At 40.3% G+C, this 27,855-nt stretch overlaps 1 protein-coding gene across 3 annotated transcripts in view; it reads left to right on the forward strand.

Annotated features, from left to right (window-relative positions):
- The window catches only part of LOC124155432, a 342,127-nt gene that overhangs the window by 169,259 nt on the left and 145,013 nt on the right, over positions 1-27,855 (forward strand). For all 3 annotated transcript variants that reach the window (XM_046529237.1, XM_046529238.1, XM_046529240.1), the window contains 2 exons: positions 2,400-2,552; positions 9,992-10,081. In XM_046529237.1, the coding sequence (XP_046385193.1) occupies positions 2,400-2,552; positions 9,992-10,081 (243 nt within the window). The remainder of the gene's footprint in view (positions 1-2,399; positions 2,553-9,991; positions 10,082-27,855) is intronic.

The following is a 27,855-nucleotide window of genomic DNA, read 5'->3' on the forward strand; positions in this document are numbered from 1 at the left end:
TCACTCTTTCCACTACATTAAATTGGGATCAGCATGTATTGGAAATGTGCAATAAGGGAAATAAAATTCTCTATGTATTGAAACTTCAAAAGAAAAATTTACCTGTCCACACGAGAATAGCACTTGTAACCTCTTTGATTTTTCCAATTATGGATTACTGTATACTAGTGTATTGTGATTTAACAAATGTTCTTGAAATACGTGTCCAGCGACTAATTAACAGCTGCATTAGATTTATATTCGACCTTCGCAGAGACGATCATGTTTCTGAGCACTTTGTTGCCTTGAAATGGCTGCCTATTGGCTCCCGAAGGAAGTACTTCCTGGGTTCTCTTCTGTTCTCCCTATTTCGTACTCAAACGCCTGAATACCTGTATAATTTATTCAGTTACAGGACTAGTGTTTCCCTCCGAAGAACCCGGTCAGACCTCAACCTTCTCCATATACCCCAAGCCCGTACCAACCTATACCTAAATTCCTTCCATATCACTGCTTCTAAGTTTTGGAATTCATTACCCCCCTTAATAAAACGCTCCTCCACCCCGGAATCTTTCAAGAGTAAACTGTATGAATATCTAAAACCGTAAATGTATTGTTTTGAGTTGTACAAATCATTGAGTTGATTAATTTTGCTTATGTTGCTTATGTTGTGATATTTCATAATTATTGTATTTTTGAGCAGAATGTTTAATTGTATTTAGGTTTTTTGCTCTTATGGGTTTCCCAGAGCATCAATAAAGCATTCATTCATTCATTCATCTTTGCTGAATACTAATATCTTAGTCCAGATCTTAGTAATTTATAATTAAAATGTAAATTTAGGAAAATATTTTAAGCTGCAATATGCAAGAAGTACTTGTATTGTTTTGTCAAATAAGGTAACTTGCTACTTTTTGCATCGTGCTTATATGAAGGCACGATTAAAGTGAATATGGCTATTGTTGTAAGTCGAAATATCACTTAAATAGAATTTTTCCTTAAAAAGATTATTAAGAGTACTCATCAATAGCTTCTTTTCCATATGAACTACAGAAAAGTACTGAAAAAAATTGTGATCGATACTCCGTTCCGTTTATAGCCTGAAGTTTAGAATATTCTGATGATAACAGTAAGTTTTCATTTCAATAAAATTATGGAGGCCGAGTTTTATTCCCTCTAATATTGCCTACCAATTGCATTTGATTTTTCCGTTTGAGAATGTCTTCAACTATTCTAAAACTGCTGGTGTGTTAGAGTAATGCTAAATCTCTGATACTTCTGCTATTTTTGATATTAAGAGATAGCTAGGTTTACACGAGTCAGCGAAGGCCAGTCTGATAGTGAGCACAATCGAAACTGCTAGTGTATTCCCATTGCGCGGTTAAATAAGCTTACACTTCACAAGGTTATATATTATCACTACCGTCACTCTTGTTTGAGTTCTGTAAACTGGAAACAGAAGTTTATAAAAAGAAATTACTCAAAATTGATGCCAAACAACGTGTAATTTTCAAATCCCGGTCAGGGTCAAATCCCGGTGGTGACAGAGAATTGTCAGATGCCACCCGATCCTTGCTTGAGTGTTGTGTGGATGTCACTTCAATCGCAACACTTGCCGGCTTGCGTGAAGAGTAGACTAAATAAAGCCGACGCGGCTTCTTACCCTACCCATCCCGCATTGCGCAGATGACCCCATCTGTCGGTCACTTCCACCAAATACATTACTTTGGAGGCGAGGGCAAACGGGGTGGCGACCAGTTTGGTTTCCAAGAAAGAAAAATCAACTCGTGATGCGATAGCAGCGATATTGAGCACCATAGTGGAGATATGTGATGTTTCGTCCTCTTTCGACCCCCATTATATTAGAAATTGCGGTTGTGGACAAGGACCCCTGATGAAATATTGCATGGTACCTACTCCGTGAGAATCACTTTACATTTTACGCTCTTTGAAACCAGTTTTTAACATCCTAGATCGTACCAGAGGATCTTGATTAGTAGGGTATTTTCGGCATCGCAGAGTTTTAGTAGTACTTACTGAACTGCAACTTCCGTTCTTAATGTGTTCCTTTCCAGGATTCCGTCTCCACGTCCGTATATAATTCCCCACATGAAAATCCACCTGTATGTACGTATGTATGTATGTGTGTATATATAGATTGGTATGGCTAATTTCTTGGTTTAGTCTTGATAATGCTGCAGTGCAGCGAAACATGCCGACTCTAGTTTAATAAATTTTTATGTGGAAAGTGCAAAGTGTTTCACTTCATATCTCATAATGGATCTCCACAAAGTATCTGCCTCATCCATCCAATTCATAAAACTCATCACATTTCTCGTATTTTTTTCCTCCAAGCGTAGTCTCTTCTTCGAGTGTCTTGCTTTCTAGAAAGCCTCATGGAAATGTGCTTATCGTTTCAGGGGCTGCAGCGGTACGCGGGTGTGGACGTGACCCGCTTGTCGGCGCTGGAGGACTCGGCCCGAAGGCTGGAGGTGGCGAGGCGCGCCCTGGACTCCGAAAAGGAGCAATTGGACCGCCGCCTCCGGGCTAAGAGCGACCTGTGCCACGACCTGGTATGTCAGCCACACACACACGCACACTCTCTCTCCGTCACTCTCTCAACGGATGGGGGGGCCATTGAAAAGAAACCAAAAAAATTCTTTCTTCTTCGTGGTCCGAAACGTTCAGGGAATGAAACGTGGAACGTGTCGGACTTCGAAAATTTTGATAAAATGGACGCTCTCACCCAGATGGAAACCCGAGAAAACCTTATTCAATTTATTCGCCGGGAAATCACCTGATCTTTCGCGATTTATGGGCGCATTTCAATCGGTTTCCAAAAATCATCCGATGCGCGGCGATGCGTACAGAATGATCCATTTCTTATCTATATTTTCTATATCTGTTAAGGCCGCTATGCACGGCGAATTTTTTCATTCGCATGATCATTCAGCACGATCATCCACCGTGTATGACGGAACAATTACGCGAATGAACCTTCATGCGCATGATCATGCAGTGAAAATTAGAACATGCTCTATTTTGCTCGCATGATCCTGAGAATGATCACGTGATCATTCAGCATGATCAGTCGCATGATCATTCACCGTGTATAGCGGCCTTAATACTTTAATTCGCAAGGTATATTATTGAAATATTATGAATCACATCTATTATATCTATGGCGGCGAGGTAAAGCCCTCGCCTGACGAACCGAAAGTCACGGGTTTGAATCCCGCGTGGATGGACTGCCCTATTGAGCGAATGGGTGTCCGTGATGATCCATACTTATTTATTGTGAGAAACCTCTGGTGTTAAGGGCTTCGATGTGCTATTTTCGGGGATGTGAAGATAAGTATCTCCATGAATGTCAGTTTACTACCCTAGCTAAAGTAAAAATTCCCCTTAATGTTCGGATCCCTCTGCCGCCAGCGACACGGGTGTCGACTGGAGGAAGCCCATTGAAATGCGCAATGGATGTCAATACATCTTGCTGATGTCTGAAGAATCCTTTATTCTGATGCTCATGGCCACAGTCCTCGCGGAAAGATTTAAGGCCTCGAATGAGCAGAATGAAAGAGCCAATGCATGAGGGCTCAGGGGAGCCCTTCGAGGATACAACGCACCGGGGCCGGGAATCAAGCCCGTGGCTTAAGCGCCCGATCACCCGGGGAGGGGGAGGAGAGGAAGGGAAAAGGAAAGAGGCGCCGCCGCGATAGGAGCCCGACGACGCCTCTGGGAAAGGAAAGGGACGGAAGGGGCGGGACGAGGGAAAGACACCTCAACGCTATAGAAGCGAAGAGGGCCCTACTATTAGCGAAACCAAGCATACGCAATTAATATGCCAACGATTTTGGAGAATTTTCCTATAAATGAGGAAAATCCATCGATCAAATCGTTGGATAATGAAAGAGCCAATGAAATTTGTGGAAAGGATGGTTTTGGAGAGGAAGGAGCGAGGGCGTGGCAGGGAAACGGCCAACGGAAAGGAGAATTGGAAATACCCTGTTTGAATGTTCAATCTCTCATAGGTTAATTTGAATTTCATAAGTAACCACGGAATTACGGTGATAATAGCTTAAAAACGGATACAGCAGTGAGGACATTAGGAAGAGAATTGTGTTTGAATCGCTGAGCAATAGAGTTAGATTCAACTTACTTATAATTTAAAGTGCAACATGTCGAAGCCGTCGACATAGCCTCTCAATAGGTACCATTTCCTTGATTTAATTTCAGTGCAAGATTGGACTACGTATGAAGATGAAAAGACAAGGAATATGATGATTTGTTAGCTTAAAGCGTTTTCGGAAAAAGAAATCCTTTGATAACTTCTTCTTTATTCATTTCATGTATCAAATACGAATGAAGTCTATTGTAAGTTATGTGGAGAATAATGTATATACGAGTAGGTGGAATACTAGAAAGAAACATTTTATGAATGTAAGTTGCAGTTCAGTATCCTATAGACTTAGTGACGCCGAAAATACCCTACTTAGCACGATCCTCTTGTACGACATTTGGCGTTAGTAATTGGTTTCAAATACAAGGTAATTCTCGCAGAGTCTAAATTATACCAGCTGACCTGGGGAACTTCGTTCCATCTAATAATCATTGAACAGTTCAGTTACATCATTTATAAATCAAGAGCTGTAGTACTGATTTGAATATAATAAAATAAAAATTCAATAAAAATACAAAAATAATTATTACATTGGCTTTTTAGAAAAACATTTTATTTATTCAATCTCCATTGGGTAGACGGGGGCGGGGGGGGGGGGGACGTATACGCGGATTTTTTCAATGCATTTTCTAATTTTTATGTTCTAACTTAGGAAATTTTGGAATAAAATCTTAATGAAATAGTGGTCTTATAAATAATTAATAAAGCCAAAAATGTATGATTTCATTGGTGTTTTTAACTGTGAAAAAAAGTTTAAGGTCCAAGTCTGGTGCGTAAACATGCCAATTCTTGGGGCAAGTTTACGCAACGCTAGACCGATGCTCGACTGACGCTCAAAATCTCATGAGAATCGCCCCTACAGAGCAGCATGCCATGGCACGTGACACGCCAGTTATAAGTTGGTGCGGAAAAGAGCACTGTGTAAACGTGCCCCGGTATACCATCCAAATTCGGCTTCTTTCTCTTAATTCAAGTACCTTCTGACATATAACAGTTTTTGTTTTGTTTTCTGGTACAAGAAATTAATAAAACCGATGGTTCAACAAAACGTGAGCATGCCACATATATTTTACTTTGAAAAAAAATGGCTTTCTAGAGTCAGACCACAAAAACTCACCGTGTAATTTTTAAAATCTTCATCTCGAATGAAACACGAATTGGATATTGAATTAGTTTAAACTCAAAGGGTTTGGGATCATGGGAATCTTCGGAATTAATACTTCCTCATCTTTTAAATTTCCTTTGAGTACAGTCGCGTGAATCACAATGATTATCATTTTTTTATCACCAAACGCATTCCATTGCATAGTTTCGGTTAGTTTAGGCTTCGAAGCATTAGAACTACCGAGCCAATCTTCAGTTGAAAATTGAGAGGTCGTAAGCCAAGCACATTAAGAAGTTTAGAATTTTAGGTGGTTATTTGGTGACTTCCTTTTTGCTCGTTACAAAATCAATATATTTTTTTGTGAATTCAGAGTATCAATGATTTAATTCTGAATTTCGAAGTTTAAGTCATCCACTTATTCGTTCTTATCCGTCAAAAATTCTCGCTCGCTCAACCATTTGTGATTTTAGTGGTTTTCGATCATGCTTGGGAAAACTTTGTTGAGCTCATCTTTCGATGGAACGAAAAACGTGAAAAAATGTGGAAAAACGGACCAAAAACAACCTGTCCACAAAACGGGAGACAAACAGTGGTAAGCCACACTGTCTCCCCACTGCAGTGGTGTTCCTTCGCAAAACTATGGCAATGAGCAACAGGTGCAGCACCACTATGGCAGGAAACAGCGCCATAACAATAGGTGACAGGGCAGCGACCATTTTTTTTTAAATTCCGAGGAAATTAAATGAATCTGCTCTACTCGTCGACAGGCATACGGCCATTACCGATCGTTAACAATTCCTTAGAGAATTTTTTGTAACACGGTAGTGACGCGTGAAATCGAGCTGGGCTCGAATGAAATGTTCTTTGATATTATTTTAGTATTTTAAATATAGTTTAACTATTAAAATGTTTTACTATTGTTACTAAGCTCAGTCATTAGTTTGGAAAAAATAAAACAAATCATCTAGTGCTGACCGACATGAAAGCTATCGAAATGTTACCAACTCATAAAAAATTATCCCCAGGATCAAGATTGTTTTTTTTTTCTTGAAATTTTACTATTTTTAATGTGGATTTTGTTATCCGGGGATGAGACGAATCCAAAAAATGAAATATCATTAATATGGGTACAGTCGTTTTCGAGTTCTAAATGGTGTAACTAACACGCTTTACGACTTTGTCAGAATATGGAAAAAGGTAGCCCATTGTATGAGGAACCCAAAGGTCCTCCAATGTGGACAAAACAATACGTGTAAAGAATTTTAGCGAGGAACGGCTAAAGGGCGGTACAATTCATCATAGGCGATGGCGAATTCCACCTAACCGTTAGGGGCGCTACTTGTCGAAGCCCAAAGGAAACTGCGGTCACGTCTTTTGATTTAGTGACTCGTAATGAGCAATTGAGGAAACTAATACGTAATTTAATTTTGCTTTGATCGCTAAGAATCTGCTTCTTAGTATTCTGGAACAATGTTCGGAGCGGAGCGCAGAAATGGCCTAATTTTGGGCGAAGGAGTGGGGGTCGGAGGATCGGGGAAATAAGATTGGCAACCGATTAATCGAGTCTGCGACTGTGGTTTAATACAGTTAAACAAAGAAAGGGATACATTTTTTCTCTAGGGATACTTCTTTCACTCTATCGAAGATAGGGTAGATTAGAGATTAGAGAGAAGGTAGTGGATAGATTTTAGATTACGTCACGCGCTCCTGCTGGGAGGGTCACCGAGTGTTAGCCACGCCTCGGCCGCGGTCATCTCTCGGACTCACTCGGTTTTCGTTGTAGTTTGCATTCCTGTGAGTGATTCTCTGCTTGAACGGACGGTTAATCCGGAACGAGTGAATGAACCAAAACTCCAGAGACGTAACCAACTCATGGAAAGGAAAACTTTCGAAATGAATCGGTGCTCCTTCATTCCACGATCTCCGGTTGCTCACGCACGGAAAAAAACAATGAATTTATTTCGAAGTGTTAAAAATTATTGGGGTATTTGACCCTATTTTCTTTGCTGAAATCATTGGGAAGTAGGTCTAAGGTTTCGCTAATCTGGGTTTCACGCGAGGCCTATATTATTTCAACCATATTATGGTCTCTCTGTGGGAGACGTCGCCGCAACGCCTCGGTTGAAGGCTGATGCTGAATTTTGAAAACTGTGATATTCACTGGCGTAAAAATTTCAGGATGGAACCGCCGATGATCCAGTGTTGACGCTTCACTTTTAAGAAACAAAATTCCTAGAGATTTTTAATCTTCGGCTTATCATAGCCCCTGATTAATTTCTAGAAACTGTCCGCGCGACAGGCATGTAGGTCGTGTTGCCAACATCCACGGCGCTTGGTGAAGTAGCTATGTGTTACACCACGCCGCTGTCAATTTGGGGACCAAGGTTATAAACTTTCAAGGTCATTAGGTTAAGCCCGCTTTGCGCGCATAAGTTGACGGCTTAGTAAGTAATTAAAAACGATATCTCGCTAGTATTATCCACGAAGAAGTATCTAAAGACATCTAATACGCTTCGTGTGGACAGAGGTAGAAAAACAAGAGAAGTTTCAGCTGCTAAGGAGAAATATTGTCATCCTCTGTTATTTTTTGTGACAGTTTATTTAAATTTTGTCTTACCGTTGATCCCTCACAAGAAGTGGATTGATTAAAAAAATCATTTTCTCCTATATTACTTACCTGGATACTACAATCAACATTTACCGCTTATTATATATAAGTATCGGTAACTATCGATTCCTATTGCGTTCAAAATTAAAAGCTTCAACTGTGAAAAAAGTTCAAATTTACACTAGGAAAAAACACAGCACATGGTGTCACACTATCTAGATGGACGGACGTGGGTCATTTTGACTGATAAAGATTTTTTTAGCTCCATGCATTCTTCGGTCATAAATTTGTCCAATTCTTTGGCATAACCTCGTGATGCAGAATGCATAAGTCCATGATAGATTTAATGAGCTTATAATAACTTGATATGAATTAAATTTCTGAACCAAATTCAATTTTTAGTTAAACCGAAGAAATGTGATAATTATGAAAGTAGTCTAAGCCCATAGACGAAAGAGTGACATTGGAATGGAATACAAAGGCTTGAAATATCCATATGTTTCCTTCGTTGTTATTTTACCCGTAAAGAAATGCCCCGGGTATGCAGGAGAGAACGCAATATCACGAAATTTCAGAGTAATTTAGGATAAAAATGTGTTGTTAAATTTGATTTTGATCATGGCATGTGGGTCGAAATGATCCACCTCGTCCTTCTAGTGTTAAGATCGAATGAGGGCCTCAATCGATTCGTAATCTTTTTGCAGTGTTTCGCAATAGCTCCTTATGCACGCGAGTCAAGTATATGAGTCGATTCCTGTAGCAGTCACGTGAACGTCTTGGCTGAAGGGTATTGTTGCGTGGAGTAAGTCATCGGTAGGTGAGCGACAGAACTTTCGGTAGGTAAGTGAAAGATTTGAATATGAACTTTTGAGATTTAGTTCATTCATTAAAAAAACACATCCGCCGAAGTTTCGGAAACTTATTTCCCATTTTCAAGGTTTAGCATTTGAAAGCATGAAAGGTAGATTAAATATAAAATAGGACAAGTATTAAATATTACTTTCAAAACTTCCAAGCCCACTCGTTTAAAAACGCTTTGTTGAACCTATTTTCTAAGTTTAAGTCTAAGTGATCATTTGTTTTATTCTGAACCAAATGCCAAGGAATATCTGTAATGTAACAAATTAATTCCAACGAAAATTACTCAATGTTGGGTACTCAATTTCAGTTGGTCTATCTGAGCGCATAGAAGATAGTTGGAACGAAGTTACATTTCTCATGGTGAAGGATGCGTCTCTGAGAGAGCGAGGGAGGGACTCGCTTGGGTTAAGAGGGAGTTTGAGTCAAAGGGATGCGAAGAAGCTAACGAGGTCGGGCAACGAGAGGAGATCGAATGTAGCACTGAGAGAACGCATGAGATAATTATTTTAGGTCGGAATGTTTGTTCATTTTTGATTTGTTTCGTATAGAATAAAATCTCTTATGTTATTCTGTTTTATTATGTCATATAGTGCCCAAAAGATGATCTAATTAGGAAATTGGCCAAAGGGAAAATGTTTCATCATCGTCTTTGGTCATTTATCCTAAGATATGTTTCAGGCAGCTCTCCACTCAGTTCTACTACAAGCTAATCCTTTCGCCAAAAATAATTTCTTCTTATCATGCCTTTGCATATGGCCAATTGAGTTTTCTACTTTATGTTTTCGTTAAACTCTCTTTCTATTCTATTTTCCAAGGGACTTCCTCGTTTTTCACGCCATATATCCATTTCATCTTCATCATTATTCTGTGGCACCATATTTTGAATGACTCCCCTCTTGCTTTCTCCGTTATTGTCAGTTTTCATGCCTCAATGTTGTAGGGAATCATGCTTCAGCTGTAAATTCTGGCGAATAATTTCCATATTTCTATCCTTAGATTTCATGGCGTAAGAACATCCTTCTTTTTAAAGAATGATCTGTTTGCTTGGGCTATTATACTGCTAATATCTTTCTTGATTTTTCCAACACTGGTATATCTGCTTTCATCAGCAATCATCACGGTATATAGGTTATAAAATGTCGGGGCGTGGATCGTTTTATTTTGCGATTAATGTGAAAACATGATAAATATATTTTCGATGCTTAATGTCTGATTTATTTCATAGTAAATAACGCCTCTTCTTTTCCTGCATTTTCAGGAACATCAGCTCGTCCGTGTGATAGAGAAGAATACCCAGCTTGCCTTAAAAAACACCGACCTCGAGAAGCAAGTCCAAGAGCTGCAAAATGTAAGTTTTGATGAGATCACTAATATTATTTATTATTTAATTAAAGTATTATTCCGATTAAGTTAGGTTCTTATTGCGTATTAAAGAAGTGTTCTGGCAGCCTCCACTCCCAAATTGGTATTCCCTCTTCAGTTCCCAATAATGCCTTCTCCCTTTCATTCTATCCAGAAAAATCATATTCTCTCTCTCCCTTGTTTACCCAACATTCTACCATCTAACACTGTTTTCAACGTCCCCTCCCCGCTAAGAACTCCTCCGTATTTGAACTAGATGCTGCCTCTCCTCACCCATCATGTCGAGAACTTCGTCGTTCCTTTTCCTCCCCATCCATTTCAACATCTCCATTCTTTTCCATACCCAAATCTCGAATGCCTCTTATCTTCTCTCGTCCTCCTTCCTTAGAGTCCACGTTTCCGCACCGTAGAGAGCTACACTCCAGATCAAACTATTCATTAACCTTTTCTTCACTGATTTATTTAATATTTTATTATTTAATATAATAATAACTTATATAACGATCCTCTCAGGAGCTTCTTCCTGTTCATGAACGCCTCCTTTGCTAATGTAATTCGTCCCCTTTTCTAAATTTCCACGTTTCCGCACTGTTAGGCGCTACACTCAAGATCAAACTCTTCACCAGCATTCTTTTAAAACTCTTACGTAACGATCCTCTCTTCACCTCCTTGCTGCTCGTGAACACCTCCTATCATAACGCTTTCTCCTGCGATGTCCTTACTGCAGTACCTGCTTTTCTCTAATGTGCTTCCGAAATAGTACCACGAATGTTACAACAGTGGATTCTCCAGTTGGCCAATCGACGTGTTGTCACCCTCCGTGGATTTAAATGTGTTTGAAAAAGTCGCCACTCTTGCGATACTGACGGCGAAGTGATCCGAATTTCATTGGGAAATAAACGAAAATTAGGGCTTTTGACCGACACATCGTATATTCGATATTATATAATGTATTAAGTTAATACCTTTTTAATCCTTTTCCTCACCTATGTAAATGCCTAATTCAAATATTGATCATGAATGTATCTCTATGCACTCATCGCCGCGCTTCGGAAATTTGTGAAAACTCATGAGAATGCACCCCAAGTGGTAATTTAAATGAAACGCATTTAGGGTCAGGCTAAGGACTCCTATATATATTCACCTTGCCTGAGACATATTTTCGTTTTAACTGCATTTGAATGTGTAATGTTTCAATGCTGCCAAAAAACTTCCGTGGACTGGGAATCGAACCGCGGACCATTGGCACATAGAGTTACTGCGCAGACTGCTACGCTATCAAGTTTCCTGAAATTCAACACCAATTGTACCGAGGCTCATGGTACTAGATGCTAGGTCCTTGCGGATTTATTTATGCTAATTCATGTGAATTTCATCGCAGTTCACTCGACAGTAATGATATATCATACATCACTGCCACTCGTGGCTTTAGCGCAAGTTTGAGGCTCTGCCGCGTGTGTCTTTACGGCAGTCTGTTTCACCCGCGTTTCAGTCTTGGATAGACCGCAAGGGCCCCATTTCTAGTTCCATGAGTCCTGTTACAATTGCTATGGGAAATCAGGAACTCAGATGGCTTAGGTGCCTGCTGTCACAGTAAGCCAAAGGTCGGTGGTTCTTAGAAATAGAAGGAATAATAACTTTGCTATTTCCACATGGTAATAGGGTAGTTTCCTTCATCAAAGAAAACGAAAGGCATTGATTGCGTGTGACCCACCATTAGTGTATTCATAATATACAAATTATTTGGTTTTAGAAGTACCGGTTTAGACGAATGGCAAGGGTCAATTTTATCCTCATCTGAAAAAGGCCAGATTGGCGCCCATGCGATGCCACTCCAAGTGACGTCACAGGGACTTAGTTTCTATAGGAGCAGATAGGAGTCTTACATCGTCTGATGTTACCAATGCATGCATGAGGCACAGAGCTCAGGGAAACATGTCTTAATAATCACCTATTAAAACTGGCTAAGGTCGGAAAGTTTTCTTCGTTTGATAAGGTATCAATAATCCTTATTTAAGTCAATTACTACCAGCTAGCATGGTACTCTGCTACCTACTAGCATCCTGCGTCGTATCAGCGCTCAGAGACTCGCCCCAAGGTCACCTCACTTGGCGGCAGCGGGAACCAGAACGACGTCACATGGTAGTTTTCCCGGCATTCATACTTAGCCGTCGCGTTTTCGCGCGCTTGAAAATTTTCACTTTTCATTTAATCGCGAAAAATAGATATCGTCATTTAAAATCTAAAAGCGTGAAATACGTACTCCAGGAGTAATAATCTTTCGATTTAGGCAATAAAAAACAATAGGAAACCACCCTATTTATCGAGACCGACCATGGTTTCGTTACAGCGTAACATTGTCAAGATGAAGAATTACAGGTAAATTGACAAGCATATATAGCAGAAGGTTGGGCAGGGAAATTTCCGGGAGCCGTTGGTTAGGGGAGGTAGGGTTTTGGGGCTGGGTTAGGCGGCACTGTGGGCGGGGTGTGTGGAGGGGTGGATGCGTAAGTGGGAAAGTGGAGGAGGATGCACCTGTAATTCTTCACCTCTGCACAATGTTACGCTATAACGAAACCATGGTCGCTCTCAATAAATTACCATGTGGAAAAAGCAAAGTTATTATTATTCTTATTCCTGCGATTATGGATTTTCACCAAGTTACGCCCGCTACTATTAATTATAGTCAGTGGCTCGATCCAGGGAGTTTTTTCTCATGACAATTCATTTGTATTAGAGTGGTTATAAGTCGTTGGAGGGCGGGCACGCAGGGTGAGTGCAGTGCTGCTTCCTCTTAATCACCTGACCCCCTCGAGTGCTTTATCTCCTAATGCAAACTTCCATACCAATCACTGGCAGCATACGATATCCGCCAAAGCATTTTAGCACTTCGACCATGACTCTACATGCGAGCTTAAATCTGAACTCATTGGATTCAATGAATGTATTTTACTCGGGTTTCCCCACAGGTTAGAGTTTCCGATCTCTCCAACATTCGATTCCTCGATGAATCCTTCATTCCATGATGTCGAAGGACGTGTGTAATGTCGAAATGTAGGAGATAATGTACGCCTACCCGGCTGCAAGCCCGAGAAAGCCTTATACCATCTATTTTCCGGGAAATCACCAGATCTTTCATAATTGCAATCACGTCTTACAATACTGAAATGAGTTAGTTCAACGGCGCGACCGTTGCAAAGAGGAGAGAAATTTAACTGTGCCACCTCCAAGGCTTTGGACGATGAAGTGATTTCAATGAAAATAAAATGAAATGGTGAGGGAAAAGCAATAATGGTGTGTGTGGAGGAATGGGCATACATATTTACTCTGAGTTTTCAATCTGCCTCAATGGCCAAAGTCATTTTTGGATTCACCCGTTTGACCTGATTGTATTGACAAGTAACTGCAGCTGGACTATGAGATCCCTGATTGACCCGAATCGAACTTAAATCACGTTCGCTATAAAGCTTAAAAGCTAGGAAGTGCAAATCAAATAGAAACAAGGACCAGGCATAAACGGTTTTCTTGCAATCTGTTTTTCGATCTTATTTATGTTTCAACGTAGATAGAGATAGAAGGTGGTTCTTGCAATCGTCGCGTCATATTCTACTTCACTTACGATGTTGTGGGTATGATTCAGTCGTGTACTACTGAATGATTTTAAATTTTCCATCACTATTAAAATATTTAATGACGGCTAGTTTCAATAAACATATCATGTTTTAGTCTACCAAATTCTTTCGAGTCCAAACTCAAAAATACATAACTTATAATATATTGAATCGATACTAAACGTCATTGAATTTTTGCATAAAAGTGGAAAATTTCATATCATTCCGCGGCACATGAGGGAACAGCTCCACCACGTCGGCCTTGGTACTCTAACATATATACAATGCACTCGTTATTAATAAATAGTGCCTTAAATGGATCTATTTAGTTTTTATCGCACAAGCATCCGCTAACAGTAATGCTTCGCATCACCCGGGGGAGAGGGCAGAAGCTCGTTTTCACGGGAGCTAAGGCGAAGACCGCAGTGGTTGGTACAGCGATAATCGTGTCACTTTAGGCGAGGTAACAATTGCTATAACTGCTCTTAAGCCGCGGGAAAACCACCGCATAATAATTATCCAGAGGAGTCATAGCCACTTCAATTATTTTTTTATAAAAGATATTTCCCCTGAATTAGTATCTACTCACTGCTATAATTACAAGGAAAGAAATAAGAAAGCCATTCATCAGATGCTACACATGGAACATGTTTCTTTATTAGAGCGAACCATTGATGTTGTAATGGGAGGTAAGGCAAGAGTGGAAGTATTCGAAATGTAGAGCTACAGACGAATCATGTAGATAAAATAAATTCACTGTGTAATTAAAAAGAAAGTGTTTAGAGGACTATGAGGAAAGAGAAGTCTTCTAAAAATACTAATGCGAAGACTTAATCGGACACAATATGAGGTATGATGGCCTGTAGTCGGCATTAATTTTGAATAAATGGAGGGGAAGGTGGATGAAGGATGACCCCAAATGAGTTACATAAGACCAAATATTAAGAGTGTAAAAGAGAATAAATAGATTGGTATGAATGGGTTTAGAGATCGGAGTGGAGAACCACGTTAAGATAATCGTCAGGCGGATGACTTCTGATTATGTAAACTCAACTGCATATTTGCCACCACTGATATATTAAGATTTCACGACTGATTTTAGAATCTCAAGTCCTTGTACTCAATGCGATTCGTCTGAATCTTCCAACTCCAGTTCGGTATCCAAAAATATGTATTAAGATAGATTAAATAGTCTGTGAATATTTCCTTATCTTTAGCGTATGCGAATTTTCAAGCCATGCCCAAATTGAAATTGAAAAATTGCAAATTTTCTAGAACAAAGCTGAAGTCACTGAAAACATTTTTAAGAAAGTTGTGCTGGTTAAATGAACTTAATGCTTTTTCAGAGATTTCATGGGCATAAGTTTATCGATCATGGTGAATGCGGAATGAATAGCCTCTTAACTCCCATGGTATCACACGCGTGTCGACTTTTGCTGTACGCGTCACGCCATATTGCGATTGACTCGAGGGATCGATAGTCGAATGTCAGATAATTGTTTCTCATAAAATTGACGCTGCTTATCGCATTCTCGGTTCCTTGGACATTCGTCGAATGATAACTGCTATCCAGCATAATATTATACTCTCTGTGTTGTACGCCTTTCAAATCTAGATCCTTCGTGACATTATGAGTTTGAACTGAACAAATCTGTAATCAATATATGTTTTCCCATAAATACTACCGCGAACGAAAAAATTAGGTAAGAACATTTTTGCTGATCCACTTCCCGTTAATCAAACGGGTATGATTCCTATGGTTTCCAACCGGTTCTATATTATATTATGGCCGAGGAAGTCCCCTGAACATGATATTGAAGAGAATATTAGCCAAAGATGGAGGTACATCACAAAATATCGTCACACATCAGCCGAAGACAATGAACTAATTTTCAGTCGCACATTACTTGGTAATATTGTGACTAATAGTGTGTTAGCCAATGCTAATTAATCTGTACCGAGCGTCATTGTTGCCTTAACAACGCCTCCTTTTTGCTGCATCCCGAAGCATCGGATCCTTTTTCAAACTCTATGGGGCTGTTTTTGCTCTGTCTTCTCGGGCGAATCCACGTTCTCTTCACATGATAAAGTTATTGCACGTCGGTAGAATTGGAGCGACACCTCTCTGGCTAACTCCACAGGAAATATTGGCCAAGAGCAATTTTCGACGTTTGCGTACGTAGTCAAGAAATGGCCTAATACCACATTACCTGATCCGTCAAGAGTCTGATTTCGAAGATGGCCTTTTTTACGCGTGAATTTATATGTCTATATATTTATTATGAATGAAATAATACTTACATTAAATTTAGGTATGATTGTCTGGACGTCCTTTAAATCTTGGAATTAATCTGTTGTATAAGTTTTGGTGTGAAATATATGTAGGCTAAATCAAGGATATTTAGGGAGTTCCTCCTTAGTACTTATTGCTCTAGGTTATTCTAATTAAAGTATTCTAACGATTAAGGCAGCTTTTCATGAAGTATTTGAAGAGTATTCTGGCCTTCTCACCTCCCTTCATGGACTTCCCTTTCCCATTCACAATAAGGCCATATCCATTGCAGCCATCTAAAAATCCTGCTCTCTTCCTTCATCACCTCGTTTACCAAACATTCTCCCCTCTAACACTACTATCAACATCCCCTTCCCATTTAGCACTCGCTCCATCCATACCCTCTGTCTCCTTCGTATCTCTACTAGAAGCTGCCTATTCTTACCCTCCATGTCGAGCATTTTAACAGAAGATGTTCACAAAATCAGGGGCATACATTCGAGAACGGAGATGATCATACTACCCGACTAGACGATAATAGACCACGACCGAATTCACTGCAAAATGGGCTTTCGTTCGATAGTTGAGTGGCTTAGTTATTTTGTACTGTTTATTACTAACTTGCTAATTACCCAGTAGTACTAAATAGGCGATACGTTCGTTGCAATAGTTGCTTGTCCTAAGTGCTCGGACATTGGGGAGGTGAACTATGTGGGGGGGGGACATCTAGAGAAAAATCTCTGGATCATTCTCCTCACAGAATGATCTCTATGGGATCCAGCTGAGAGAGATTTAATCAATGAAGTCGATAAAATACAATGAAAAGCTGCACGATTCGTCATAAACTGTTACGAACAGACTGCGTCAGTACATATATAGCGATTTGATCGATGGATTTTTCTTCCTCATTGGAAAATGCACTAAAATCGCTGGCACATTAATTGCGTAAGCTTGGTTTCGCTAATAGTAGGACCCGCCCACCTTTGTGACGGTGCGGGATTCCTCGTCCCTTCACTTCCTTCCCTATCCCATCCCAGGAGGCGTCGTCGGGCTCCTATCGCGGCGGCGCCTCCTTCCTTGTTCCTTCCCGTCCTTCCCCTTCTGGGTGCAGAGGAGAAAAGCTCGCGCTTACCGTCCCTGCCCCAGGAGTGTATCCTTGCGATCCCGCCCTGGAGTCTCGTTTCCACTGCGTCAGTACATCCTTTAAGTGCATCGCTCTATTTTTAGGTCCTCCAGAAACAATAAATTCAGAGAGACATTTCGCCAAACGGATAGACATATGAATTCTTTTTCATCCAAAGAGTAAAGGACGTAAATAAATGCTAGGCGGAACTTCATTTGGACATTTCCTTTATACATTTATGTGTTAACTCCCCCGCCACACGCCTATTGGGTTAGTATGTATAGAGTGGGTGGATCCCTCCCTGGATGTGCCTTCGGGATCATAGTCGCCGTAGTGCCTCCTTCCTTTTTCCCTCCTTTCCTTCCTTTCTCTTTAAGTGCAGCGTGAAAGTGTCTCAGACTTACGTTCGGTCTCAGGAGTATCTCCTCCCTGCGGGACCCCTACTACCACCCTCCCCCGATAGGAGAGAGGGAGTGAGCACATGGCAGGCTGAATAGCGTCTCAGCGTAGGAAAGAAATGTCGAGACGCATTGACCGATTTAAACCTTGGTAGATTTTAGAGCATGCATCCAGCCAGTTCAGAGCAAGGAAGAGATTATGCTCCTTTCATACGTCACATCTGGAGACATTGATATTCATTCAAAGCTTAACTCACAATTCTAAACAGTAAACGCAATCCACAAGCATAAGCTTATGGAAGATACCCTTCAACTCGGACCTCCAGCGTTTAGAAAAGAGGCTCCATTTGTCACAATATCGTCTGCTGCGATGCTGAACTTTGAATCGATGTGATTTCAAATTATACTACTGAATTAAAATAACTGAGGCAAGTGAAATATAGTGGAAGGAAACCCTGCATTAACAATGGAAAGAAATGGAACCTCTCAACATATTTATACAATGCGTTTCGACGTGAGGTCATTCCCTAGGATACCTGCTGGTGGTAATTGAGAATGACTCGAACAGCAGTAGAAGCGCTTCGTAGGGTATGCGGTAATGTTGTGGAAAAGTGACATCTCTTTTTTGTTAAATCATAGCACAAAGTCTTGAATGAAATTGAGATGGAGATAACTATATTATAATACATACAACCAGCTCTCATGACGAGAGAGACAAAGACCACTCAATATCGCGCAGAGCTGAATGACTGGGGGCATTCAAATGCTTTAGAACGTTCAGCTTATTTTATTTTTGGTATCGGTAATCTAGAGCGCCATTTTGGCGATGCTACTCTTCCCCTCGCAACAACGGGCTTCTGGGAAAAACCAGAGAGAGACAAAGTCGTTCTTTTCAGAGATTCCATCACTATGCATCAAGTCACAAAGATCAATCCGCGAGAACGAGTAACTCTGTGATTGATGGGGACTTAAAGATTGTAACATAATTATGAGTTTTGAGTTGGTGGAATGATCGAATAATTGATGGTTGATTTCCGCAAATAACTGCGAGTATCCATTCTTTTACAGAAATTATAAAGAATAGTAAGTGGAGACAAATAAATAAACTGCAGTAGTTACTTGATAAGTATTTTAGAATAATTTTTCCAGCAGTAAATTATTCTTTTCTTGAATTGAGCAGAGTAATTTCTGAGGAATAAGGCTGACTAAATTGATGTTCCTCATTAAACTAACAATAAGTGAGCAATCGCTCAGAACGTATTTTCACGGTAAATGAACAAGGTGTGAGAATACCGTCAGGAAGGATTTACCCTGGGCACGCTAATGCGTTGATCATTATTTGGCACTGCCATATTTAATGTTGCTGTAATCATTGAAGTGAGTCTTACGGCCCCAAGGTATCATTATATAGAACTGGAACAGGTTTATAATGCCCTTTTTTAATTACCCTCTTACAAACGGAATTATTTCAGAAACTAGTTGAGCCGATCAAAGAATCATAAAAACTGAATAAATAAGCAATTGTTTTATATCACTGTGACTTCATGGCGTGTAAATGAATCACTTTCTGTTGATACTGTGTTTCAACTTTTTTTTACTGACAAAATGTAATCACTGAGAAAGCAACTATCAGAGCTTAACCGGTAGTCTAATGATCGATTTAATGAAACGGAAGCCTTATTGATAGATGATCGACTTGTTTCTCAGTGGCTCTTGATTCATTTGGTTCACTCTGTGATTCAATTACTTTGAACGAATCATTCGCGGACGGCCAATCACTAAAATACATTTTTTGTCATAAATCGTTTTCCCTTAGACGAATCTTTCTCGAGCTTCCCGGATTTCCCGGCCTCAACCACCCACAAAAGCATATCATGACCCGTCGTCTGAGCTTCTGGTATCAATCAGTCCTGAGGGCGATGGAAAAATATTCATTCCATGTAAGCGGCGGAAGAAATGGAAAGCCTGACCAGGCCAGAAGCCAGTAAAAGATTAATCGCAGCAGATCATCGAGAAACCATTACATTCTTTTTGAAACGTAATCCCTAAGAACATGGAAGTGCATAAAGCGCTTTCATAAATTTGTCACAAAAAATGCTTAAACTTACGAATTTTTACTAGGAAATTAGTAAGGAACAAGGCCCACTCATTGAAAAGTTTTCTTTACTTAATTTGGTCGTAAAAAATGCTCTTAGCCGCAGTAATAACGACCAAAATTCGTACTAATTTATTTTTCCGGTGGATCTCATTTCAATTGTTCGCGTCAGTGAACTGGAAGGAAACTTGATGACTTTGATTTATTCTAGAGAGAATTTGTCAACCGGTGATTGAGTTTTAGCAAATACGAAAACGATCAAGTAGTTACCTCTGTAATCACTAATGCACCCAACGTTAACCGTATTAGCTCATATCGACGATACATTTCCATCACTTATTATGTATTTAGAATAGGTATTCATTTTCCAATAAATTTAACACTCGTAAAAAAGCATAATTTTATGAACTTCAAAATAATCTGTTATGATATTTAGGACCTAAATAACTATGGATAATTTCATTTGCTTCATCCATTTCCTGCCATAATGTTGTGTGGTTTCTACTCAGCCATCTTGTTTACATTTGCCCTTAGCTCACCCAAATCAGTGCTCTCCTCTCGGTGTGCACCTCAACGGGTGACTCCGTTGTGACCCACCGTTTTGCCATGACGCGGTCGTTCCCAAAAACTCGATTAAAACGCGTTATTCGGAGCATTTTCGTGTCGCTGTTGGCAGCGCGGGCAGGTATTTCGGGCTAGATTATCTCCTTTCGGGATGTCGATTGGGGCGACCTAGCTTCGATTGTATCGAAAGAAACACGCACGCCGCCGCGGTCGCGTGCTTTCCGCACCAATCGATATCATCACGCCTTCGCCGCCGCTGCGTCCACGAGCAAGTGGACACGGCAGTGCTTTCTCTCTGCTCAAATGCTCCCCTCACAACCTGCAAATGCTCGTCTCCCACCCTCAGAGATAGAGCCAGTGGAGCCTTCGCTAACCATAAGAGTGGTCTTTGCTGAGTTGAGAAAGGAGATTTTTGATAATTGCGCGCTTGGAGTTATTTCATGGACCCATTCGAGTATTTATGCCTGAATTTAGTGACTTCCACATCGTTCGCATTTTCAATTTACCTTAAACAGCTTTTTCATTTCTCATAGCATCTCCAACCACCTCTGCGAGCGTGAGGTCAATCACACTGGCTGGAGTGCAGACTAGAACTCAATCCGAGAAAATGCACTGCGGTATATTTCTTGCGTAGGTCGCGGTTTTGAATGGGGAATAGAGGAATATGTTGCATGAGTGTTCCTCTCAAAAATATTTCTAGAACAGGTATTTCAATATCTATTTAAAGCTGGGCTAAATTTCGTTATCGTTAAAACCATGAAAAACTCAAAATAACATTTAAAAAATCAGATTTCCGTCGAATTTCAAGGCAAGTTAGGCGTGGGCTATAAAAATCTGTCATTCTCTGCAACCTATTCTTAGGTGAAGTGATATTTCACGAAGCACCAAAATAATCGTATTTACAACAGTTCTAAGATCTGTAGTTCTGTTTGCCTCTGATACATATGCACTCACAGTGACACAAGAAGAAATAATCGGACGTTGGGAAAGAAAGATTCTGAGAAGAATTTACGGTGTTGTAATAGATGCAGGAATTTCGGAGAATTGAGAACTGTGCGGAGAATCTAACATGAAATCTGTGATGAAGCAAGGGAGACTTCGCTAGGCTGTTCATGTACAGCATATGAACACCGATGGACAATTATTTTATAAATTCATAAGCTTTCCAACCCGATTTACCGAAGTACCCGTTTGGTCTTGTTGTTTAATTGCGAATCATAATCATTTAATCCACTTCCGTTTGAATAAATGAAACTAATGCTCAATTCATGAAGTGGTGAATGGAAAGTTGCGAAAAAATCGCGGGCAGTGAGCTCAGAGTCACGGCAGTCATAAAAGTTTCTGCTGGAACTCCAGGATGGAGAGGAGAAGCAGAAAAAGAACACGAAAGCGGTGGATTGATGATGTAGAAGCCGACTTGAGGAGACTGGAGGTTAGAGGAAGGAGGCTAGTTGCGGAAGATGCATCTACATCTAGATAATACCTTGTCATCAACCGCAAGGGTGTTTTGCAGGAGGTGAGTGTACAGTGTACACTGTACAGCAACATCCAGCATGCAATATACCACGTCTTCACATTCATCGAAAAATATAGGCCAATAACAGATGCAAATGCCAGAGAGGTATGAGCTATCACTGATTATGCATTGATCCATGCAAGTTGACATCAACCATTTAAAAAATACAAAATTATGAAGCGGATAAAAATACCCATACATGCGCACAAATATACTTAGATACCGAAAAGAAATGCAAGGAGCAAAAACCCAAACCAGAAAAGGGGAAAAAAGATTGTGCATAAATTTGGTCGACGTGGAGAGTGCAGCGATTAATTGCATTGATGGCAAATCTGTGAGCATCCCTCATAGTCCTCGGAAAGAACGTTATCTTAAACCTCTCTGTACTGCAGTCTTATTTCTTTTATCTTCCTCTCGTGATCTCTTCCGACGTAATATGATTCTAAATGAAGTATGACTTTCATGTCATCTGTGAACGCGGATGATAGAGAAATAGGGATGGAGGGAGGGATGATGTTTTAGAGGCGAGAGCCCTACAACAGGTGCCGCACCAAGGATGATATTATTAACCATATTAAATGGTGGAATGGAAAAATATTTTTAAATGTTTAAAATTTTCAACCCGTTTTGACAAATTCACCTTTCCCGTTTTGTTATTTTTTAGCTAATCATGGTCACTGAGTCCACTGGAATGAATAAAGGCGATGCCCACTTCATGAAGTAGTAACGGAAAGTCCCAAAAAAATCGCGGGCTGCGAGCTGAGAGTGCATTTGGCATTGATTACTCGCAAGTAGCTGGACACAATTCTCGATTTATTCCGAAAATTCCGCATTTTTACTCGCTAAGAATTGCAGGTTACGGAATTTAAAGTTATTCGGTTTCAAAGTAGCAGTAGTAGTATTAACATTTAGGGTGCGTCGACGTCTAGGTCATTTCGCACCACTACTATATTCTGTTGCAAAGGCTTCCACTTTAAGCAGTCATGATCATGTTTTCCGGCTGTTCACCATGTCCGTAATATTACGTCAATATTAGGATTTAAGATGAGGGACCTTTCGTCGTCACTTTTTTCCATTTAGAGTGTAATTTCTATTCAAGTACGAGGTGTGTTCATTAAATTACAGAAATTTTAGTTTTATAGAATAAAATAAAATAACTTTGTTTTATTACGCACTTCATTTTAAATAGCACGCTCCGGGTTTCAGCATCTAATGCTATCATCAGGTTATTTTATTTTATTCTATGATGAAGCAATTCCTCAAAATAACGCCTGAGACCGTGTCTTAAATTTAAGTTTTTTTTTAATATTTACATATTATTCTTTAGCTCTGTCCGCAATTTATTTTTAAGCCATCAATGCTTGTAAAACGACGCCCCTTTGAGGCTCTCTTTAATGCCGGAAGTAGGTAATAATCACGAGGAGCTATGCCTTGCGAATATATAAAGGCTGTAACATCATTTCAGTATTGTTTTTCACCAAAAATTGACGAAATGACCTCCTCTTTAGCCATACACCTTTGTACATCAAGCAATGTTTTCAAGTTTTGATATTAAAGAAAGTCACTGGAGGCCTAATATGGAGATATAGTGAATTTTGTAACAGTTGAAACTATAATTCTAATATTGGCTATCACGACTGAAATGGTGTGCAACCGTGAATTGTCTCGCTGAAGGAAGAACATTTTCTGTTTCAAATAAGGACACTTTTCTTGATTTTTATAATCAACCTGTCCAATAGCGATGTATAAAACTCTCCTGTTATCATTTTTCCCTTATCCATGTAATAGATGTAGATTATTCTTCATACATCCCAAAACATTGTTGCCATGACCAAAGCGATCCACTTCACCATCTTTGACCGCTTTGGAGCCCATTTATTCTCAAAATTCTATTTTTAACCTGTTCTTTTGTCTCTATAGTGTAGTTTTGAGTCCATATTTCATCAAATTTTATGTGTCGATGCGGAAAATTATCATAATTGCCAAGGGAAAGCGCCAAAACAGTCTCTGAAATGACCACACGATTGCATTTATTCTCCACTTCGATAAATCGCGGCAGCGATCTTGCTGAGAATTTTTTCGCACCCAAATTTTCTTACAAAATTAAATCAATTGCGCATTTCGATATGCCTGTGGTCTTACCTATATCACGCACCTTGATTCGTCTATCAGTTAAAACCATGCCGTGGATTTATCGTTTCGGGGGTAGACACTTCTACAGCACATGCGGAACGATGTTCATTATTTTATGTACGGCCTAGTTTAAATTCATTATCCCAATTGTGATAATTGCAAGCACAAAAACAAATTTGGAATGAACGTTATACAACTCAGATTTGATTTCCTTCAACGTTAACCCTTTCAAAAACAAGTGTTTGATCATCGCACAAAACTCCTTTTTATACATTTTTACAAACAAATGAAAGTTGTTCACTACAATCGGTAACAGCAATGAAAGGATGGGATGGATATGGCTGAAAGTTTAACAGCTGAATAGCCTCGAGTGCTTTCTGGTTTACATAAATTTTTGATGTTAAGAAAGCGATTTCTCGGAGATTCTAAGGACTTGTTGGACGACCCTCGTATATTCCTTTGTATTTTTATGTATTCGCAATTATTTGAATGACACGGGGCTCCTGCATGTATACTACCCGCAGCGACAGAGCGAACCATTGTGCAGACGCAAAACGCCACAAAAAAAAGTGCCACTCTGTGGCTGTTGTGATTTTGGAGACAGAATGGAAACTCAAAAATCATTACTATCGATCCACTCAATATTTTTGGCCTGGTTGCGACCATATCGAAAAAGAATCATTTTCATTTTTTGTGTGCCATGCTTCAGGCAATTAATCCACGTATTTTTATTTCCATAATATCGATTATTCTGTATAAGTTCTTGATTATTTTTAGTATCCGACTATCACGCATGCAACCCTCACTATAGTAATGCTTCAACGGTTGCCGGCCACGTTGTCGCCCTGGTGAAGTCTTCGCTTTCCAAACCAACGGTCGTGGATTCGAGTTCCACTTGGGTAGGTTGCCCCGGTCCAGGATGTGGGTGATCATGATTGTCCTACGTTTTTATCAGATTCTTCCACTGTAAAAGCCTTAAATTCGCTGCTTTCTGGGCGGTGAAAATAAGTAATTGGGTTAATGAATTTATTTAATTGGGTTCGTCCACCAATTTTTCTTTACTATCCGTTGCACTGGAGATTTATAAATAAAGAAAACATTATACTTCCCGTTTTTTGATCTGTCACCCGATTATCGAGTTATTTTCTCCGAAAAATCGGCGGCCTTAACCATTTCGCTGTTGATGTCGTCACCGACTCCTTTCCAGTGGATCACTCCTTAGTCTCGCGTGGCTCGTTGTTGTTTAGACGCCCGTGAGGGATTCCTTCCTTCAAGGAGAGGCCCTTTCCGAATGAGTTAGTGAGCCGCGACTCGAATGACTCTTACCCATGCATGAAAAGTGAGCGCCGTAAATATTTGCGTAGATTTTTTATTTTAAAGTTGTGAGAGAGAGGCTGAATCGGTAAAAGTTCTTTACTTCATCTTGGCTTAGATTTTATATCCTTCAATCCACCGTATTCTGAAAATTAATTGCCATTTCGGGTCCTACTACACTGTTGGACACCCAATCATGTTCAAACAGTCTTTTTTGCTCCGATAGCAATCATAGTGAGGAGTCGCTCCCTCGTGCACCAGCCGATTTATACAACTGCTCACCTATAGCGTTACAAATATTACTCGGCAATCGGGTAAGTGTGGTGGCTGGAGTGTTGGATTCCCACGCATTTGGGTCCGGCTTCATATCCCGACGGTGGCGGAGATTATTCAAAGACTACCCAATCCTTGCTTGAGTGGTTTGTGTAAATACAACATTCCGTCCGTCGGATGGGACGTCAAACAGTGTTCACTTTGGAGCATTGCGATAAGGTAATGCAAACGCCGGGTTTTTCTCCACCCTTCCCTCCCTACCCTTCCCACATAGTGCAAATAACCTCAGCACAACTCCTCAAAATACCATGCCTTACGTGAATGTTACACGATACTTGACCTTGAACTCGTGCGTGAATGCTTACGACTACGGGGTCTCAGTTCGTTGTTCGTCGAAGGGAATAAGGCTTAGCCCGGGTGGATGTCTGAGGAAAAAAATCACAGCGAAAGTTCTCCACGAAATCTTGTGAATTGTGAAAGCTCGAAAGATGCGCTGAGGGGAGCGTTAACGGTGAACTCATGAGAGGGCTTCCGTCTTCCGCGAAACGCACGCGAGCTTGGGTTCCGACATTAATTCACGTTTACCCCGCACTTACCATTCCAGTCAATCTACACCTGCTTACCATCACTCGAGCCGAATCGATGACCTTATTTTTCGGTAGTGAGAGGTGTTAGGACACCAGCCGTTTATGTGCTAATGCATTGATCAAATGAGGTGTTCATTAGGTTGGTGATTCGACTGCAGCCGAACATTTTTTAAGTTATTTACTATTCGAGGAACACGACGAATTACTGCACCCATCCGTGCAGCGAAGTTATTTTATTGATTCATTCCATCGTTTATGTCGACCTAGAATTATCTTAAGGTTCTAAGGCGATGTTCCGCGTATTGCCCTGAAATATGTAATATGTTCCTAATTGCTCAAGCAATATATACCTAGTAGGTGATCTCTCTAACTAATGTATACTATCAGATGAAGTAGGTTTACACGAAGCCATTAATGCATCACCACGGCCTGTCCCCATCTCTGCATGGATTTCCCTATTCGATTCACAATGAGGCCTACGCCTTTTCGTTCCATCTGTAAAGATTCTCTTCCTTCTCCTCCTTCGATTACCTTACATTCTTCCCTCCAACCCTGTTTTAAGCATCCCCTCCCCGCTCAGTACTCGCTCCATCCATACCTTCTGTCTCCTCCGTATCTAATCTAGAAGTTGCCTCTTCTCCCTACCATGTCCACCACTTCATCGTTCCTTTTTCTCTCTGTCCATTTTACATTCTCCGTTCTCATTCACTACCACGCCTTGAACGCCTCCAGTTTTCCCCCCGTCCTATTTTCTCAGCATCCACATTTCCGCACCGTAAATTGCACATCTCTGTATAAGATTTTTTACCAGCCCTCTCTTTACATACCGACCCAGCGAACGTCTCATCGGTTATCTCCTATTCAGAAACGCCATCTGTGCTAAAGCTATTCTCTGAGTGATTCCCGTTTTCCAGAAATTAGCTGCTCAAAGAGTTGTGTTGCTGCATCTGTTTCAGTTGGCATGTTTCGAACCTCAGAGTTCACAAAAATACAGTCTTTTATCTCACTCATATACGTCATGAGAAGTGGATACAGCTAAGAAACGTGAGAGTTCACAGTTGTCTCCGCTCATCGTTTGACACTGAAATGTACCAAAATCAGTTTCAATAAGCAATTGTAAAGCAGATCTATTCAGTAAGCATCGTTTAGCCCTATTGCTGTTACTATGCGACCTCCGGAAGCATTATTTTTTCTCTCGTAGCTATGAAAACCATGAAAGAAACATCGATTTTAATGTATGAGGATTGCGGTGTAAGCAAACTTGATTGGTCGACGGCTATCAGGTCCCATTTTGCAAGAGCACAAGGAATACTCAGCTTATCAACTAGGGTACTAGTGATTTCCTGGGATTTCTTGATGGCTTGATAATGGAAATCCCGTCGTCACGAGTATGCCCTGACCTATGCCAAGTACGTTGTGACTAAGGCTCATGTCTCGTCATTTCCAGAGTCCCCCACAGCGATCGAGAAGCAAAGAGTTTCCTCTCATCTCCTTTCACTCCTATGCAATCAAACCCTTCGCCTTCATAACAAAACACAATTTAAACTCCATATGTACTTAAATATTGACTCTCCCGGATTTTGGCTGCCCAAAGCCATTTTTTACGACCCAGAATATCGCACTGAGGTCCCAAATCCCGGGTCAGATAAAATAAAGAGTGGAATTCAAAATTTTTATTTACTTCGAAGATCAAGTATCTCATTAGAATATTTCTTATTTACTATTCACCAAGCTCCTATGGATCAGGCATGACAGCAAAACGAAAAAGGGGGAAAACGAGAACGAACGATTATGATAAATGCTCTAAGGCGTAGCGGAGATGGATTAAAAGGAGAAAAGGAATGAAATTTTGAATGACATAATGAAGGACGGGA

Source organism: Ischnura elegans, chromosome 3, assembly GCF_921293095.1.
Source record: "Ischnura elegans chromosome 3, ioIscEleg1.1, whole genome shotgun sequence".
Taxonomy (NCBI): Eukaryota; Metazoa; Arthropoda; class Insecta; order Odonata; family Coenagrionidae; genus Ischnura; species Ischnura elegans.